This window comes from Mugil cephalus, chromosome 15, assembly GCF_022458985.1.
Source record: "Mugil cephalus isolate CIBA_MC_2020 chromosome 15, CIBA_Mcephalus_1.1, whole genome shotgun sequence".
In the NCBI taxonomy this organism is placed as follows: Eukaryota; Metazoa; Chordata; class Actinopteri; order Mugiliformes; family Mugilidae; genus Mugil; species Mugil cephalus.
In genome coordinates this window covers 16,271,389-16,291,050 of record NC_061784.1, presented here as the reverse complement: position 1 = coordinate 16,291,050, position 19,662 = coordinate 16,271,389, and the positions used below count along the sequence as shown (strand labels likewise).

The 19,662-nt window shown below is 43.3% G+C and overlaps 1 protein-coding gene across 1 annotated transcript; it reads left to right on the top strand.

The window, feature by feature from the left end:
- Nucleotides 1–16,087: 16,087 nt before the first annotated feature.
- pou4f4 (POU class 4 homeobox 4) lies at nucleotides 16,088–19,452 on the top strand. Its single transcript, XM_047606176.1, has 2 exons — nucleotides 16,088–16,900; nucleotides 18,191–19,452. The coding sequence occupies exons 1-2, from the start codon at nucleotides 16,781–16,783 to the stop codon at nucleotides 19,118–19,120; spliced, it is 1,050 nt and encodes a 349-aa protein (XP_047462132.1). The 5' UTR covers nucleotides 16,088–16,780; the 3' UTR covers nucleotides 19,121–19,452.
- Nucleotides 19,453–19,662: the final 210 nt, after the last annotated feature.

Here is a 19,662-nt window from a genome sequence, read left to right as displayed (position 1 = left end):
AACGATTGTAAATATAATGCGCTGCAAGGCCGTGAAATGCTTTACGTGGAATTACTGAAATCTTAAAATCTGTCTTCGCAGTCTGTCCAAATAAATTATGACTCAATACCTGGGGTCATATTCAATTCATGCTTGGTGACAGCTTTGTTGCTGTGTGCCCACTGATCCCGTGCTAAATATCAACTCACAGAGTTGCGTTTCATTCCTATCAAAATGCGTGGGAGCAAATAGGTGCTGGGGTCATGCTGCAGATCATCTCAACGTAACGGGAAGCTGGCGAGCGCGTTGCCCGTCCGAAGGCGCCGACCGAATTCAAAAGGAATACCTGGGAGGCTCTAAGTCCTATCTTAAAGGTCTCAGGTTAATAATGAAAATGTTCTATGAATAAATAAACAAAAGCGTGTTTAGTGCTGCCAAACGCTGTCACGGTGCCTACGCCGCGGTGAGGTGAAACAAGATCCAGTCGAACAGAGCGCACGGAGGCCGCGCGGCAGCAGGAGGTTTTTCCAGCCATTCAGTCAACAGGTCAGAGGCCGGTGGTCAAACAGTCATTTAAACACGTACTAATTAACTATATCATTCAGCCTAATTAAAGCACATGTTAAAGCGTTCTGTTTGTTCGTCCTGATGGATTGTTAGCTTCACGCTAACACTGAGCACCTCATCTTCCATCTTTCATATTGTGTTGTCGTTATGATTTAAATATATATATATATTTCCTGTATGCTCTATTGTGTTTAATATGACTCACGTTTCCTGCTTTTCCTTTTCCCAAACCATGTTCCTGGTTTTTATGTTGTGCCACCTACTTATTTGTAACGGACCAGCCAACTTCAAAAGCTGTAATTAGCCATCGCTCAGTGCTCTCAGTCAACCAGCCGGACAGCCAGTCAGCCAGCCAGCCATCCAGTCAGCCGGGGGAGCAGCATCACTCACCTGTCGTGCCCCAGGCGACGCCTCCCCTCCCGATCCCCATGACGCAGCTGTCATAGCAGCCACTCCTCTGCTCACTCTCCCTCTTTATTATCCATCGTCCCCTGCGCTGCCCAGAAACATCCGCCGCTGCTCATGAATGAGGCCCATTGTGCTGCGGGCTGCGTGCTGTTGCCGCAGTTGTCGTCCTCCGTGACCGACCGTCAGCGCTCTGCAAACAAAGTTTCTCTTCACAGTTCAGCGCAAGTTTGCTTTCTTGTTCTGCGCGCGCAGGCCCGAGGCAGGAATATCGATTACGTGAATCCTTTGGAAAACAAATGAAACATACCACACATGTTCCAGAAATATACATGAATGTCTAAATCCTTGGTATGGTGTAAACTTCAGGTGAAGAACCAAAACGTGGACGGTTTTGGACAGTTTTTTCTAGTTTGTAGTCCTTTTCTGAGGTTGAGCCGTTTCAGTTGTTTGAAAAAAATTAAAAACAAAAAATAAAAATAAATGTCAAGACAGAGTAAATAAAAATGAGGGCACACGCACAGCTGAGCTGGCAGGCCGCACCACGTTAAGGCCTCAAGGCCCCGATGGATGCCCCCCCTCCCACCACCAAACCATGTTGCATCTCGAAGTGAAAAAAAAAAAAAGAAAAGAAAAAGAATGAAAGCAAGAACGAGAGCAAGCAGGTGCCTCTGCTTTGAGCGGCAAGCGGGAGCCTGAGTGAGGAGGAGAGGAGCGAGGCTGGAAGTTTATATGTGTTCTCTCCCCCCTGAACCAGGGGACTGGCTGAATAAATAATACAATAGATATTCCTGTGATGAGGTCTCCGCGCACCATTCATAATTATTTCATTGTAGCTGTAATGAGAGCGCTGGTCCTCCCGATGCGCCCTGCGCTCGCAGGTAGGCCTCTCCGGAAACCAGGGCCCGAAAGCAAGAGGTGCAGCCCGTGCTGCAGCTACACACGAGCTACATGTTAGCATTAGTACGCCACTACGTGTTTGATAAGGATACAGCGTATGACAAAAGATCATTTAACAGCCGCTCTCACACTTATCATCTTAAGAAAACTTTTTAAAATAACTGACTAATGAACAGAATAATCCGAACGCCTCACTTTGTGTACAGTGGCACAGTGCTTTCATGAATTAAACGACTACCAACATAATCTCTGCACACGATTAGTACCGCTTGGCTAAGGCAATAAAATACCTAACACCAGTTGCGTACTTCCGTTCTTACTCTTGTTATTTTCAGAGAACATGCAGGGCACTATGATGGTGGAGTCAAAATGTTGTAAATAGTTTTTTTCATAAACCAATTTTCTAATTTTCTAATTTGTAAAAATGACACAAGTGAACATGACACCTTAGGTTAAACACGTCTACACTGTGTTCATTTTTCAGTGTAAATCTCTAAACTGTTAATGGACAGAAGCTAGTACAATGTTTTTTTTTGGATTCATTTAACAAAAACTAAGAATCCAAAAATGCAATCATCATTTCCAAGAACTTGATCTGAAACAACCCTATCTTATATCGCACAACACGATTTGAGACATTATATTAGTTACAGTAAAATGCTTTGGTTGTTTAAACATATGTAAATATTTTTCTTCATCCATACATCCAGTACAAGTTTTCAATACTCTGTCAGCATCTCTATGGCGGCCTATTCGTCAGTTCAGTGCAGTTTATTTTTTCCTTTTTAAGAATAACCTTGCGTTTACTGTGTTACATCATCACAAACATGCACCCACAGCGCTGTGACACATGGTCAAACACAAAAACACATACAGACCAGTTGTGCGTCTGGTCCCTTGGGGCCTCCGTCTCAAAGCTTTTGGGGTCCATCAGAGCTACATACATGGGAGATGGCATTTTCCCACTGGGCCTCAGTCACATACGAACACACACACACACACACACACACACACACACACACACACACACACACACACACACACACACACACACACACACAGACCACCTCTATTGCTTTCTGTCCCTCGCATGCACATACGTCCCGAGGTCTGCTGAGCGAGCACCTTCCGTCCTCTAATCCTGTTAGTGCGAGACAGGGGGAGTCATAGGGGAGGGGGAGGCGAGCTAGAGTTGATGCGTGCGCGTATGGGGATATGGGGCGAACGCAAGCAACGGGAGCTGGGGGGGGGGCGTAGTACACAAAGACCCCCGTCGTCCTGCACCAGCTGGAGCCCTGAGGTATATGTGAGACTTGAATACCCCCTCTTACAACACACATATACAGTATATTCATTCATTCATGTGGTTCTGCATCATTAAATCAATGAACTGGCCTCCTTTCCCAAATAAACAGACCAGAAACCTCATGCCTGATGTCACTTGGTTGCTGATATTTGGATTATTTTGTTACCTACATCCTGAACTAGGCCCAAAACTCATGTAATTTTTAATTGAATAAAAAATGTCATTGTGTCCTCCCAAATTAAAGACTTGGTTGGGTTATACTGTCTCAGCTTGCTTTCTGCTCTTCCAACAGGTCCACGCAGAGTTTACACCTTAACCATGACGCCAAGAAACAAAGATCTATCATTTCACTCTGGTGTGTTTGCATCATATTTTAATTACACTGCTGAAGCACTGGCGGTTCGTCAGCTGCGTTGAGTTTCTCTCTCTTTCATCGTCTTCTTGCTTCATGTTTGAGCCAGAGTCTGATCAGTATGGTCCGAGAGTGGAGCCACGTGGTCCTCCAGAGTCACTCGTGTTTTCATTTAATTAATACTACGCTCTGCTGGACCTCTACTATTTGTGAAACGTTGGATGATAAGCTGTACTTATTTATTTATATATTTTTTTTATGACTTCATGGAGAGGTTGGCATGGCAACTGGTGGTGGCCATTATGTCACATCCTGTTTCTGTAGCGTCAAATAACAAAAGATTGACCCTCGAACATGCATCAACATTATATTAACTACCTAATAGACAACCATCCAAGTGTTCGGCCCAAGTCCCATCCACTAACATGGAGGAGGTGGAGTTTACGACCTGTACTGCAGCCAGACACCAGGGGGAGCTCTACTTGCTTTGGCTTCTCTTTTGAGGACCATTTCCGCCCTCCATGTTTATACAGTCTATACTTTCTTTGCGTACCTCCAACAACATGGATCAGAACTGAGAGCCACCAGAGCTACTAAACTACTACAGTTTACATTGCCGACATAATCTGCAAATAAGATGAGATAATACTTTATTTATCTCACAGCGGGGAAGTCATACGTGCGATGAGATGAGGTGTGAGGAAAAATAAATTTCTGTAGCTATCAGATCAGAGCCGGTTTGGCAATCTGCTGCTGTGCTGGCAGTAGTGTTTAGTATTATTTTTTGTTTTTGCATGAATTTTACTATTTTGCTCTGACTACTCTAATAAACAAATATAATGTTTGCACCACATCTTTGACCATAATTTAGCATTTAAGCGTGCTAACAAATGCTTGTTAGCAATAAGCTACGAATGAATCTGATGGGAATTTTGAGCTGAAGGCGTCACTAAATGAAATGGGATCAGGTGATCGCCAAAGATGTTGGGATTCATCTGGGAACAATGAATACTTACCGAAATTTAATACTGATCCAGATTTTTCAGTAAAAGAAAGCCTGAAAGTCTAGGGAGAAATGGTCTGCCGTTATGTTATTATAATCAGTATCAGCGCAACACTGACAGTCCCACACACGCCTCTTCTATTAGGAGTGACGTTTTCTTGCATGTAACATATATAAAACACTGTTACCCTACAGGGCCATGCCACACAGCCATGCTTACAATCTCTCTTGTCTATTTTTATAACCTTACTGCATTTTACTGGGAACCGTAAAGCCAGAGTTCGCCTCTACGCACACAACCAGTCTAATCAGCCAATGAGCAACTGATGTGAATCACAGGGAGTAAACACACATGGCCGCTGGCAACGACTATTAATATTTCACTAAATGAAGAGGAGAGAGTGGAGTCCTGCTCTGAGATTAATCACACTGGTTGCCTTTCTTCTTTCCATCTCCTTTTGGAATGTTTTCTCCCTCACATGGCCCTGATAGTGATATAAAAGTGTGTCGCTGTAGAGCAGCAATCAAAGAAAGTTTCTTCTGTGACATTTTTGCGGATGCACCATACTCGCCGGGCGCTGGTTAAACAGCGTTTTAACTTGCTGATGTCGAAGTCGGAGAGGCACTGATATAATCCTATTGCAGAGATATGTTAGATTTGTCTAACATGACAGAGTGGACTATTTTGGCTTCAGCCAAGGATGATCTTTTGTAGTTACCAAAACCATGTTCCTGTAGCTTCAAAATGTCTTATCGTTCTTCTTCTTCTTCTACTGTTTTAGTGGACAACCAAAACCATGTGACTTGTCTGCTGTGTGGAAGTACTGTGCTCTGGAAAATAAAATAAGTCAGATAGTAATTTGTACTTTATGCAATGAGGAAGTTTCACAAGGTGGTAGTAGGAGATTCACGAGTGGAAAAAAACAAAAACAAACAAACAAAAAAAAAACAGAATAGGCCAAGTCCACTCAGACTTAAGCAGTATTCGGGGATGTCCTGTGATTCAAATATTACCTCCTACACCTGTGTTTCATATGGCACATTCATACGGGATGAACAAACTCTGTGTTTTACTCTAATTTACCTTCTGTTGTTATGGCTCTGCTAATTTCCATCTCACTCCACTGCGTCAGAGACAGTTTTAATTACTTTAAAAGTTATAATGGATGATAAATATATATTTTTTGATACTATTTATCCCCGGGGAAGAAATTACATTAGGTTTGATGGCGCTATTTACTGAACTTAATCCAGTCGCATAGTCAACACATGATCAAGGGGAATGAGTAAGACAAGAAAAAACTTATGAATCTCCAGGAGAGCACATTTTGTTCATTTAAGCTCTGAATGGGACTTGGAACGGCCGATGCTGGATATTAAAAGATTGAATCGGGGCCATGGGATCAGGACGACCCAACCCTACCCCATATGTAAATTGTGCGTGAATTTGATGCCAGATCGGTCAGTGATTTGCAGCAATCACTGGTCAAAGATATTTTTCTTATCTTCTACCCACAGCTCCTCCCTGCCACAACAAACCAGAGAAAACATTACTGCACTTCCTCATCACTTACGTGTTTGGTCAACCGCAAAAATGATACTTCATTGAGGGAAAGACGCAAGCGACATCCTCAGATTTATTTCTGATCCTCTCCTGCCTTGTCGTTTATCAGTTTGGAGCTAATTTCCATCATGTCAGTATCTACATTTGGGAACGGTGTTGAAACGAATCCTCGAAACAGCAGGATCTTCAAACAGCTTTGACACATCTCATCCGAGTATCACCGAGTCTTTTCCTGTTTCTCCCTTCAGTCCCAAACACCAGAGACAGACGTAAAAAAAAAGAACAATAAAAGGATTAATTTTAATTTACATATACTCTTCTAGTCTAATTCCCCCCTCATCTCGTTGACATGTTCATACATCATTTTGTTTGTTTACTTGTGTTCCCTTTGTTCAGCTGCTCTCTATTCTTGTAGTACAGGGGAGAGGAGAGCTGAGGATTTTTGTTTGTATGGAAATGAGTGGCGGCCCTCTGGGGAAATGCTCAGAGGGTTGAGCTGTTTGATGCCTGGCCCTCTGTGGATTGTTGGGGCGCTGTTTCTGAGAAACGCTGCGCTCATGAGAACGGAGAGAGGCAGGGAGAGGAACCAGCAGGGTCGAGCTCTGATGTTGCATTAAAAAGGTGAAAGTTCATTAGATCGCGCTGAACCGGAGGCGTGTGAAGTCTGTTTAGTTGATGATTTCATCTCTTTACAGTAAAAGGCTTTTCTTTGGACTTAGATTACAGGGACTTGTTTAAACCATCCATCCAGTGGCGATTTTCCAAGGTTACATTGTTTGTATTGGTCTGCACCGTTTATTTATTAATCCAACTAGTGTGTGTCTGGGTATTATATGAATCTTTACAGTAACATACATCATGACAAAACTGTGAACTGACTGGATTAAAAGTCGATTTAAAAGTCGTCTTGTGTGTTTTCCCTGTAGCAGAGAAGAAATGAAGCCACTCTGTCTAAAGTGAACAAATCAGAGTCATCAAGATGATGTTCAGTTTCAGACAGCTCGGCCTTATTTGGCTTCCAGATTTCACCAAAACTTGTAATTTAGATTCTTTAAAAATGCAAACTTACCAGCCACAAGATTAAAACCACAGACAGGAGAAGGAACTAACATTGACCGACTTATGACAATTCAGGGTTGTGCTGGGAAACTTTTGGACCTGGCATTCATTCGTGCGGATGTTACTTAAACATGTAGCACCCACCTAGACCACACCATAGCAACGACACACCTTGATGGCAGCAGACATTCCCAGCAGGATGCAGCCTGAAACACAGACACACACACAAAAACGCTTTAGGAACAACTCAAAAAAAAAAAAAAAAAAATATGAAGAACAGCACAAGGTGTTGACCTGGCCTCCAAATTCACTATGTCACAAATTGATCATGTATCTGTGGGATGATCCGCAGAAGCCCCCACTAACAACATTGTGTTACCACCCTCAGAAGGCCCATATCCATTCTCTGACGAGTCACCACTGTTTTGGAGGCACAAGGGAGACCTACACAATATTAAGGAGGTAGTCATAATGTTATGATACACCTGCATCATAGCGAATTCATGAAAACTGAAAACTGTGAAAAGTTGTCTGCTAACATTAGCACAGTATTACAGGTTTTCAGTGTTTTTCTACAGGAATGGACCCCACATTGCTATTGTTTCTCTCACTTAGCAACAGTAACATAGTATTTGAAAAAGAGTAGGAGCCCTCTGGTAGGTGGTCAGCAGCTACTGTTCTTGAAGACGTTCCATCATCTAATTACAGGTGAGTATTGGGTTGCTAACAGGCCTTGGGCGTGAGCACAAGTGAGCAAGTGAGCACAACACACAGATGTTCCTAATAAAATGCCAACCTGCCTCATCCCAGACTTTGCTCAGTTCAGTTCGGCATGACAGCGGTCCCCTCGTACACTCAGAGTAAACAGGCCCGCGGTTATAAAGCTTTTACACGCCAATCCGGCCCAACATTCCCTTTATGTGCAAGTGCTGCAGGGCTCAGATGCATAATACATGAGCACTCAGTTAATCTATTGATCCAAAATATGTCTTCTCTCTTTCTCTGTCTCATTTACTATCTGTCTTTCTTGCATTCTGTCATTCCCTCTCTTTGCTACTTGCCCTGTTTTCGTATCAGTATTTCTTCTGCCCTTTTTGCATCATCAGACTCGATGCGTCACGTGTGCAGACACAACAACAGATGAGGCGAAAAGATGAGAGAGGCGTACATTAAGAGGTGGAGATAATGAAAAGTGTAACCATGAAAAATTTAGAAACCGTGAATGAGATATAACCCTGAGAGAGGACCCGGGTTTGAAAAAAAACAAAAAACAAAAAACAGCGTAAATAACAGATACAAGAGCCCAGAGTCATAGCTTACCCGATGTGACATCTGTCTCAAATAAAAATGTAGAAAATGGACTTGTCAGAAACGGCACGAATGAGCAGGTATAAGCAGAGATGAGATGTCACAATAAAATAGAAAACACAGCCACAGATCACAACTGTGATCTTTTGAAATGTTAAAAATACATCTACAAGAGCCAAACGGAACAACTTTGAATTGTATCATAAAATGTTGTTGGCGCGTTGCTCAACCTGCTCCTTGACTGCTGCTTGTTCAGAAATCAACAATGAATCAGTGTAAGTTTCATAGCAGCGTGTTAGCAGATCACACACAGAAATAGGACATGCTTCTTGTTCGCTGTTGAAGGTCTAAAATTTGTTTTGTGTCAGATTTTGTTCCCAACTCAGAATACTTGTGTGAAAGCTTGCCTAACTTGCAACTTGGAAAGTCCTTGTTTGTGTGATGCCACATACAGGTAAACTTGGTCCAAACTGACAAATGTTACAGTATACTATACTTGTCAATCACTGCAACTGCTATTAGCAGGAAGAGAAGTCAGAAACTTAAAGGATTTAATGGCCAATGTGCACCTCAATGGGTGGCTCCGTGTTCAGATGTCATATTTGTGCTATGTTTTTTGTAAATGTATTTAGTTCCAGTCGTAGTTTGATGAAAAATACCATTCGTTTCTAAAGATATGTTTCAGTGTTTAAAAGGAGTCTCGTTTGGAGACTCCAAAAGAACATTTTTGTTCCCTCCACTAGGATAGTATGGTCAAACTCTTGAATGTTTAAACATGAATGCATAATGTGGGAGTTTAGTGTAATTTTTCTCTCCTTGAAAAGGAGCTTTATCCATAAAGAGGCAAAATGAGTTCTACAATGGAAAATGGCATGGATATAAAATAAAATGATCTGCATTTACAAGTAGTTATATAAAGTTAAGTTACAGACCATAGAAGCCAGGTGTTCTTCTACCTTTTACGCACAGACGCAGGTCAGGTGCCACCAGCCGCTTCGCAGGTAGTTTGCTTTACGCGCGTTCTCCCTTCCTGTGGCTTTAAACCCACCCCCTCATCGTATTCATGATTTGATTGGTTACAGAAAGTGACAGTCACCTTCACATCCACTTCTAATTGGCTTTAACGTTAAAAAGAAAACAGAACAATGGCGGGATTTTCTTCCATTGCGAGCTCTAATTGGATATTACAGGCTGTGGGAAGGATACGGGAGCGCCTATTGGTTGCAGGGGGGTGTCAATCTAAAGGTTAGAGTTGAGGCGCACCGTTTTAAAACCAACATACGGGTAATATTTACAAGCTAACTCAAGTTATGGTGGAGAATCTGACAAACACGCATGTTAATTTGCAGTGATGCAGCAGTAGTCCTGGTGGATTTGTTTCCATAATAATGCGTTTTGGACTAAAAGAATTTGCAGGATTGTGGTCTTTTGGCAGTGCAACAGGACCGTTTGGGGACAACAATGAGGCTTCATAGGTGAGTGCTTTCAACTTTGGTTTGGGGACGTGCAACAGAACTTTCTCAAAAATTAATTTTTAATTAATAGGAATTAAGAGTGGTCAATAATGGAGGGGCTTTTGTTGGACAGTATGTATTTAAAAGGACCAAATCATCAGAAACTTCAACAAGACAATATTTCTAATTAGAGCAATGCATTGCGATTGGGTTCAAATCAGAAGTCGACTGATATGGATTCTTTAGGGCCGATACCAATTTTTTGTTGTTTTTGTTTGTTTGTTTGTTTACTGGGAGACATCGCTCTATCCATAAAAAGGTTAAAAAACAAACAAAAAATAAAAAACATAACGTTTTCAACTCTGCTAGTGGGGGTGTGGGTGGGGGAGGGGTAATGTATGGGCTGCATGCCTCCAGCATCTCCAGCAGCACAGGGCTGTCTGTGGATGCACCTGTCTGTACATCTTCTATATATATATATATATATAGTAACCAGTACCAGTAAAAAAACAAAAAAAACAAAAAAAAACGCAAATATCGGCCCAATGTATCGGTCGATCTCTCGTTCATACTTGTAAATCTGACTTTGAAAGAGGCAGTAGCTCACCACCCATCTACTTTACTGCATGTCACTGGTCTGTTTGTTTGGTCTGAAAGAGGAGCTGGCTGTATCACAGTTGTATCTTGAAATGCTTTGAAATAACAAGACTCCCAGATTTCCACGGATGTGTGACATTAGTGCTCTCAGGAGTTGTGTACATAGTGTGGGTGTGCAGAAGACGCACAGGGCTGGGCTGTAGTAGTAGTAGTAGTAGTAGTGGTAACAGTTTGATATCATAATGATATTGCCATTGCATTTCAACCGTTTGTCCTCTGCAAATTCTCCCTCTGAACCTTCACTTCACAAACAATCTTTTAACAAAAACACACAATAACAAACTATCACCTCGCCTCTGTCAGAGAGAGCACAGGCTGGTGAACTAATGGATGGAGCAGACTTATATTCCAGCGAGACTCCTCCTCCAAAAAAACCCTCCGGCCATTTCACAACAGATACTGTATCATCCTGTCCTGGCTGCTTGGCTCACAGTACCACACTCATGCATACTTTAATTACGTGTCCACCTCTCTTTTTTTCTTTCTTTCTTTCTTTTTCATGAACTTGTCCTTCCGCGCACACTTGAATGCAGCGACCTCCCTCCTCCAGACTCCCAGAGTCTGGTGGAAGTTTGAAATCTTTCTGTAGACAAAAATATGTTCATGTCACCAGGAAGTTGTCTGAAAGTAAACCCTGCGTGTCGTTGCAACAGACAATTTTTGCCGTTTGTATGTAAATTGAATAGGTTTCTCGAACAACAAAGAAGAGTACAAGCAGCCATGTTTAAATATGTACATTTGCTCCTCGGAATACAGAATAACAAAAACTTTAGAAGACAGAATGTATTTCTCCTCCTCTTCCTTGCTACTTTCGCATTAGACGTTTCCTCTGGGGGTTTCAGATTGTTGGTTATACAAAGCATCTTGAGACTATTTTGGATTGTTGTTGAACTGAAGTCTGCAGGGTTTCGGTTATGGCAGTGATATAGGTGAAGATGAAAGACAAGGGTGAGGGTTTGACTGGTGTTCAAGAATGCCTTCCTTCTGCCGGTGAGCCATGTCACCCAGCTGATATATAGAAATCGCTTGTATACATTTGATCAAAACTGGTGCATGGAGTTGCTTTATACTTTAAGATGATTATGTAGCTTAGCCGCTCCAAGTTCTTGTTTTTTTTCGCATGTCTTGCGCCGTTATTCAACACAATGTGGAGATGCATGGACTACTTTGCCGTCTTTATTCTCATCACTGAAAGCTAAGCGAAGCGGAAGGACAATCTACCTCACTCTGCTTAAGAAATGAGGAAGACGAGACGTGAAGGCCTTCTCCGAACCTGCAGGTAAAGTGCAGCGAGCCTCTCCCCGAGCGAACCTACTACTAGCGTTTTCCTCCAGCCTCGTGTCTTTAATTTGTACTGGCAGACAATGAAATATTTACAAGGAACCCTACAGGCAATTACATTAAAAGTGTGTGGTTAGACACCGCCTACCATTCGGCGGGCCCCCTCAGTGAGACGCGCTGGCCGATTTGGTGAATGGTCACAAAGTTTACAACGTCAGATTTTACTCACTATCAATAATTCAGGGCTGGAAGAAGCAGAGAGGGGAGGGAGGAAAAGGAGGACAAGAGTGAGCAGGAAAGATGGGAAGGAGAGGAGGATGTGAAGGCAGTAGGAGGGAGTGACGTGTGCTCAGACTGTGGTGGATGTCGGTGGAAGACTGCACTTCAGTGTCCATTTGCTAAATGTGGCAGAAATACACCGTGTGGCGGCCATGTTCTCGCTCACTGAAAGCTTCGCCGGACGTTTGATCCCTCAGAGTCCGTCCTGCACCCTGAACACGGAGCCACCCATGCATGGCTGTACCATGAGCGCACGGGCACGTACTTTGTTCACGTAACCGCATAACTGTTCTCATCTCGGTCTTAAGTACATGTGTACGCACGAACGTGCCCGCGTCAAAACTGAAGCTGCCGCTTAAACAAGGGAAAATCCCCGTTGATTTTTTATGCAAATTATCGAGCGTATTACACATCTGTACCAACAAACATGTGACCAGTTTCAAATTTGTAGCATGCTCTTACCCAAGAAGCATCAGTTGCAAAATCTGTTTAGTCATAACCTGTATAACCAGGAGTTGATGTGTAATTTCTGTACGGGCCCAGTTTTGGGAGAAGGTGTAACTTTTCAGGATTATTCAACAGTGGGGCTTAGCACAGCAGTGACAGACCAGTTTGTGCAGTGGTCTGTTTGGTCCACATGCCCCCGAAGAGGGAAAGCCTTTGCGTTTCTGTCTGGGGCTGCAATGACCCGCACGAAGATGCGTCTGTTTGCACAGAACATGTTGGTGAACTTGGAACCACTCTCCACTGTAGAGGAGACGGTGAGTATTTGGATCGTAGACTGTAAAAAAAGTAGACGCCATGACGGCTCCTCAAAAGTGAGCCCAAAGCATGTGGTGCTCCCCCTGGTGGCTGGCTGCAGTAAATCACGAGCACCCCCCACCCAAGGATGGTTTCTGTCATTTTAAATAGTTAATATAATGCTGATAAATATATGCTGAAGTGTCCATTTTTACCAAAAAGTTTAATTTTAGTTATTTTACGTTATAGAAACAGGATGTGACATCATGATGATTGACAGTTGCGATTGACTTGCTAGCACTTGGCAGTTTGACCAGTGGTGGAAGTGGAGATGCACGTCCATTTTTTTTTCCTACAGTCTATGATTTGAACTATTGCAAGTAATTTACTCTGTTGACCGTTGGTTGGTCTTCGTGTCCTCTTGGGTTGTTTTGAGCTCAACAGAGACTTGAGAGCAGATGCTAATGCTAGCACGGCGATGCTACTTACCAGTCCATTTACAGGTTGTAAGCAGTTCAAGTCACATTTAGACTTTTTAAAACAAATCGGCGAATGTCTCCGTTTATTATTACGCTCAAAGTGGTTGGAAGTAAACTTTTTCGGGGGTTTTCCTCACACATGAAGGTTCTGGGTTCTAACCTGCCGAAGGGCTGTGGTCCTTTAATGTGGAGTACACATTTGTTTTTCCATGTACATAGACATGCATGTTGGATTCATTGGTGGCCCTAAATTGACCAGTGGTGTGATTGTGAATGGTGACCCTCAGCATACCCAGCACTGTGTATGCTAATTGCTGAATAATTTGAGTAACCACATTTCCTAATGGCCGTCACCAACACTGCTGATTCTGTTGAATCGTTTAATTTGTTAAAGTTTAAGATGGATTCCTCATTCAGTTAGCCAACGTTTACTAACACCGTTGAATGAATCTAGTAGTATACACTTTATGCTGACGTCATCTTCATAACATAACTTTACTGCAATTATCCGCAAAGTTTAATACTTCTCATAGTTGTCAGATAATAATACATAATAAATACAAAGCGTGAATCCCTAATTTTAACTCTCTTGAAAGATGTGGCGTTTGAACTTTTTTTTAGTTTGATTCTTCTTTTCTCTTGCCTAGTTTTCTGCCTTTTCTTCCTCCATCCTTTCATCCTCTCTCCTGCCTCCCTCCCACCCTCCCACCCCAGCTGGACTCCCTGCATTTTGTCCGTGCGGTGTCGCCTTCCCAGAGGAGTGTCCTGCCTGCCGGCGTCCCAGTGGAGGCGGGTGATGTATATTTGATGAGCGGGTGCTGGGGACCCTCCGGAGGGCCGCGGCTACAGCCGGACAATAGGCCTCGCTCAGGTTTCCTGCTGGCCGTCACCGACACTGCTGCTCTTTTTGTGGGCGAAGCCGGTGAGTCAGGGCTGGAGTTTCAGCCAGAGGCAGAGTTACAGCCGGAGCTCGACCCAGCACAGACCAGTCTCATGTACATGTTCAGTTTTACTGCTTGATCTTCAGAGAGGAATGTTTCCATCAGGACACTAACACTTTTCATAGTTACTTATAAAAATATTTTTTTATCTCTTTCCTCTCTCCTTCTATAAATTCTAACTCATTTTCCTGACTCTCCCTTTGCTCGTTGGTGGCTACGCACCTGCTCACCTGTTCGCTTTGTAGTCCTTGTGATTTCCTTGTCACCATAAAAGTGTCTCCATAAATATTTAGAGAAGGTGCCCGGGAAACATAATTCATGACATTCGAATCCGCGTGAATATTATCGACCATTTTAGTTTGACTTTCCTCCTGCACTGCTGAAAATGTTATCGATCGGTGCGCAGTTTATTGGCCTGCAAAGATGTTGGCTGCTGGAGTGATGACAAAAATGCATGTGTGTTTAATACGCAGCGGCACAGACAAATTATATCGTTTAGGTGGAGAACTGCAATTCAGCATGAGGGGAAAAAAAGTCATGTTACAGTGACGTGGCACATTACAGTTTTCATTTGTCAGAATGTGGTTTTCTCAGATCGTTTTTTTTTTTTTTTTTTTGGGGTGTGGTGGGGGGTGCACTGGCTCCCCCACTTAATTATCATAAAGACATTATTAATATACATTCAGATCAGAGGACTGTGTTGTTTACATTTTACTTTGTGTTCTAATCACAATCGTCTGCTCCCCTGAGACGTCCCACTAATTAAATATTACTGGTATATTTATTTTACAACAGCACATGCTGACCCAGGAATTTTTCATTTGCCCAATAATAAATAATGTTTTGTATATGTTACACGTATATTCCCAGGCAAAAAAAAAGGCCCACAGGATCCGCCACACTGGCCTGTGCTGTAATTAAAGCATGAAATGCTGAGCTGACCTTGAGCTTCATCCCCTCAGATCAAGTCTATACATTGTTTCTTTTTTCTTTTCTTACAAAGGCACCGTGATTTTCTTTGCTCAAATACAATTTAGATTTTTTTTTTCTTGGTCCACGTTTGTCAATAAAGCACAGCTTTGTGTCCCACAGCAGCAACAACAAAAAAAGGATCCTAAAACCTCGGCGGGCCCCCCGTCTGTGGGCACTTTGACCCCTCCCACGACTAGAGGCCTTTGGGTGATTATCGAGATAATTATTCCGTTTTATTGCGCGTGCCACTCCGCCGGAAATCCCCTCTTTGATTGACAGGCCACGGCCCGCTGACCCTGCGCGGTTCGTGCGTAAATATTTCATCTTCTGCTTGCTTGTGCTCTTTAGTTCCCGTTCAGGCCTGTTTATTCTTTAATTGAGAGAAGTGTGTGTGTGTGTGTGCTGGAAGGGGGCGTCCGTACTACAGCCACAAAGTAAATGAAGCATGATTAATTAATGGATTAATTGCTAAGAAAGTGAATGGGGTCCAGGCAGAGGAATCCCTGCACGTCAGCTATCAATTAATAATCTGAGCGGAATCTCTCCGTCTCTCTCTGTCTCTCTGTCAACCAACACATCAATCAGTAGAAATCACAAGTCAATCCACTGATCACTCATCTGTTTTATCCAGTTATATCTGCTGATTGTGATCATTATTAATATGCAGGAAAAAATATATATTTTTTGTTGTTGCTGTTTAGTCATTTGCTTTAAAAAAAAACTCGATTAAAATGTTAAATTACTAACACGAAGATGAGCTTCATGCTTAATAGAACAACTTGTCTGAATATTATCTCTGAAACCGTGTTAAAATCATATTTTCGATCTTTTCAGGGCGTCAGTGTTGTCATTAAATAATCGCTCTTCTTTAGATTAGACTGAACTTTATTGTCATTTCATAAAGTACATACACTACACAACGAAATGCAGTTTGGCATCCAAACAGAAGTGCAAATGGTACAAAGTGCAAAGTTTACCCACTAGTATGTTGTTGACCGTTTGACTCAAATGCTCTAATTATTTATTATTCTCGATGCTCCGCGTCTCTCCACGGATTTTTAGAATTTCCAACAAATATTTTTTAGCAGTGCGTCCACAATTTCATTTCCAGCGAGCCAGGCACGCGCCGAGGGCGTGGCTACAGATAGGTATCTCCTCCCGATTGGCGGAGGCGTCAAGCGGGTGGGAGTTCAGCTCCTCCAATGAGGCGCAGCCTGCGAGGCAACGGTCCAATATAGGCGCCGGAGGCAAGCAGCATCCTTTATTATAGAAGTCGTTTACAGCCGGAGAGGAGGCAGAAGATCCGCAGGAGTCCGGGACTTTACCTCTCCTCGTCGTTTTCGGTTTCTCTCTAAAGCGGCTTGCACCTGTGACACGCGATCAAAACAAACAAACAAACAAAAAAGACTTTTTCGTCCAGAGCATCTGCGTCCGGCAGGTTCTGTTCCTCTCTGAGGCGTTCCTTTGTAGAACACTACCAACACGGAGCCGAACGAGGACGACGGACAACGACCCTCCCTCACTTCTGCAATCATGATGTCGATGAACAGCAAACAGCCTTTCAGTATGCACCCCATCCTCCACGAACCCAAATACACCCCTCTACACTCCAGCTCGGAGGCCATCCGCAGAGCCTGCTTGCCCACACCTTCGGTGAGTCCACAATCCACTTCTTCTTAGACTTTTATTTGTGGCCTATTTTCCAGCATAAGTTTAGAGAGTGAAAATGGCTTAAAAGGTTGTAAATAGCTCGAAAAAATGTAGTTTTCTTTGGTCAGTCTTTTATTTTTAACAGGCAAGTTACTGAATTATTATTTTAAAACTATGGGACACACACGCAGGTGTGTCTGTCAGTGGGTTTCAGTTCTAATACAGTTTCCGTTTTAATGTAACATATTTTTTAAAATAATAAGTAAAATCACAACGTCACATTTAAATATAACCGTTTTATTTAATCATCAGAAATCAACGAGCAATCTAGGTTTGGAAACTCGTGAAGATAATCTGTAAAAGAATAAACTGACACCCGAGATTTGGATACATGAGCAGCACAGCGAGAGTCGAATACAGGACAGGTACCTTGTTTCTTGGAACACGAGCTCTGTGCGTAAAAACGCACAACTGCCACCTCCGAGAAGCCAAATTCTGTGCGAGCGTGAGTGATCTCGCGAAGAGTGAGCGGAGATAAAAGATGGAGGAAATGAAAGAAGGGGCTGCGTGGGCTCTCCAGGCGCGTGTTATCTTATATTGTCCCATTCATATTCAAACTCACACCCGTCTCATTTCATTGTCGGCAGAAATTATTCAGGACATCGTAAATATTAATTTTAAATGAATATCCTTCCACACTGACACACTTTCTATGTGTTGGCATAAGGTCCAGTGATTCTCAAGTTCTATTAGATTCCTCTCCTTTTAAGAGGAAAAAAAGTTTATTTCAGTTTCTCCACATGTCATTTCTAACTGTTGTCTGCGCTTTGGGTTGTAGAAAACGTGTATCTTATATACTGGACACCGTATTTATTGTTTAAATAACTACTCTTTTTTTAGAAGGTTTATATGCGAAAAACTTGAAAAATAAAAAGGGTTATTTGTAAAAACGTGTCGAAACAAATAGGTCTGTGATTTGTATTTTAAATATGAAAAATATGTTTTATTAATTTATTAAAAAATGCACAGAGCTGTAGATGGAGGAAGGTTCTCATTTGTTACATTTAATTCAAAATCAGTTTAACAAAAATTAAATTCGGTGATTTCATTTTCTGTTTTCTTTTTACCCCACATGTTACACTTAATGATTCATGCGTAAAAGGATGTTTTATGCAGGATGAATGCGCACTTCAGCTACTAAATTACAATATCAGATCAATGGCTTCGTGCAGCTGAAAGGTCTGTTTCGCGTTTCTTCCTCTAACCGGCCTCGCTTTGCTCCTCTCCTCGCAGCTCCAAGGCAACATCTTCGCGGGCTTCGATGAGACGTTGCTGCAGAGAGCCGAGGCTCTGGCTGCCGTGGACATTGTGGCCCAGAAGAGCCACCCTTTCAAGCCAGACGCGACCTACCACACCATGACCACAATGACCAGCATGACGTGCACCCCGACCTCCTCCTCCGCGCACCTGCACCACCCGTCGGTGCTCACCTCGCACCACCACCACCCGGGCCACCACCAGCCGTCACAGGGCTTGGAGGGCGACCTGCTGGACCACCTCACACCCGGCATTTCCCTGGGAGGCATGGCCGGCTCGGACGTCTGCTCCACGGCCTCGCACACAGCTCACGCCGCCCACATGTCAGCCATCAACCACATGCAGCACCACCACCACCAACAGTCCATGAACATGCACCCGCACGGCCTGGGCTCCCACAGTTCCCTGGGGGGCGCCGGCGGCGAGGCGGAGCCCGATCCTCGGGAGCTGGAGTCATTCGCTGAAAGGTTCAAACAAAGGCGGATCAAACTTGGGGTGACCCAGGCGGACGTGGGGGCGGCCCTGGCCAACCTCAAGATCCCCGGGGTCGGATGTCTGAGCCAGAGCACCATCTGCAGGTTCGAGTCTCTGACGCTGTCGCACAACAACATGGTCGCCCTGAAGCCGATCCTGGAGGCCTGGCTTGAGGAGGCAGAGCGGGCGCAGAGGGAGAAGATGTCCAAGCCGGAGATCTTCAACGGGGGCGACAAAAAGAGGAAACGCACGTCTATCGCGGCCCCGGAGAAGCGCTCCCTGGAGGCTTACTTCGCCGTGCAGCCGCGGCCCTCGTCGGAGAAGATCGCCGCGATCGCCGAGAAGCTGGACCTTAAAAAGAACGTGGTCCGCGTTTGGTTTTGCAACCAGAGGCAAAAGCAGAAACGAATGAAGTTTTCTGCGACGCATTAAGAGCAGCAAACCCGCGGGTCTCTGCCCCGTTTACACACAAAGACAAATCAGAGACAAGCTGCTGCTGCTGCACACTGTCAGATAAACAAGGTACACCGCTGTGCCTTCTGCTTCTGGGACGTCCTCAGTTCGACACACAGCCATGTCCCATAGGCGTGCACTTACGAGAACAAAAAAAAAAAATACTCATTCTCTCATCAGGCCTTAGGGTGGACATGTTGTTATGCGTTTTTAAATGGGTTTGCTTAAAAAAAAAATCTCAAATGAAAATGAAAAAGTAACGGATCAAATGTGTTTTCTTTTCTATTTTTTTTTTTTTTTTTTTTTAATATTCATAACAGTGGAGCAGCATTCTGCACCAGTGCCTGCACTCTAGGTGTGGAAACCTTCTCACAGAAAGTAGCATAAAACTACAAAAGGCAGTGTTACGGTCTCTGGATGGCAAGATGAACGGAATTAATTTTTAAAAAGGTTCAACCTCACCCTGCGATAAAAAGAAAACAAAAAAACAAAACAAAAAACAAACAAAAAAAACAAACAAG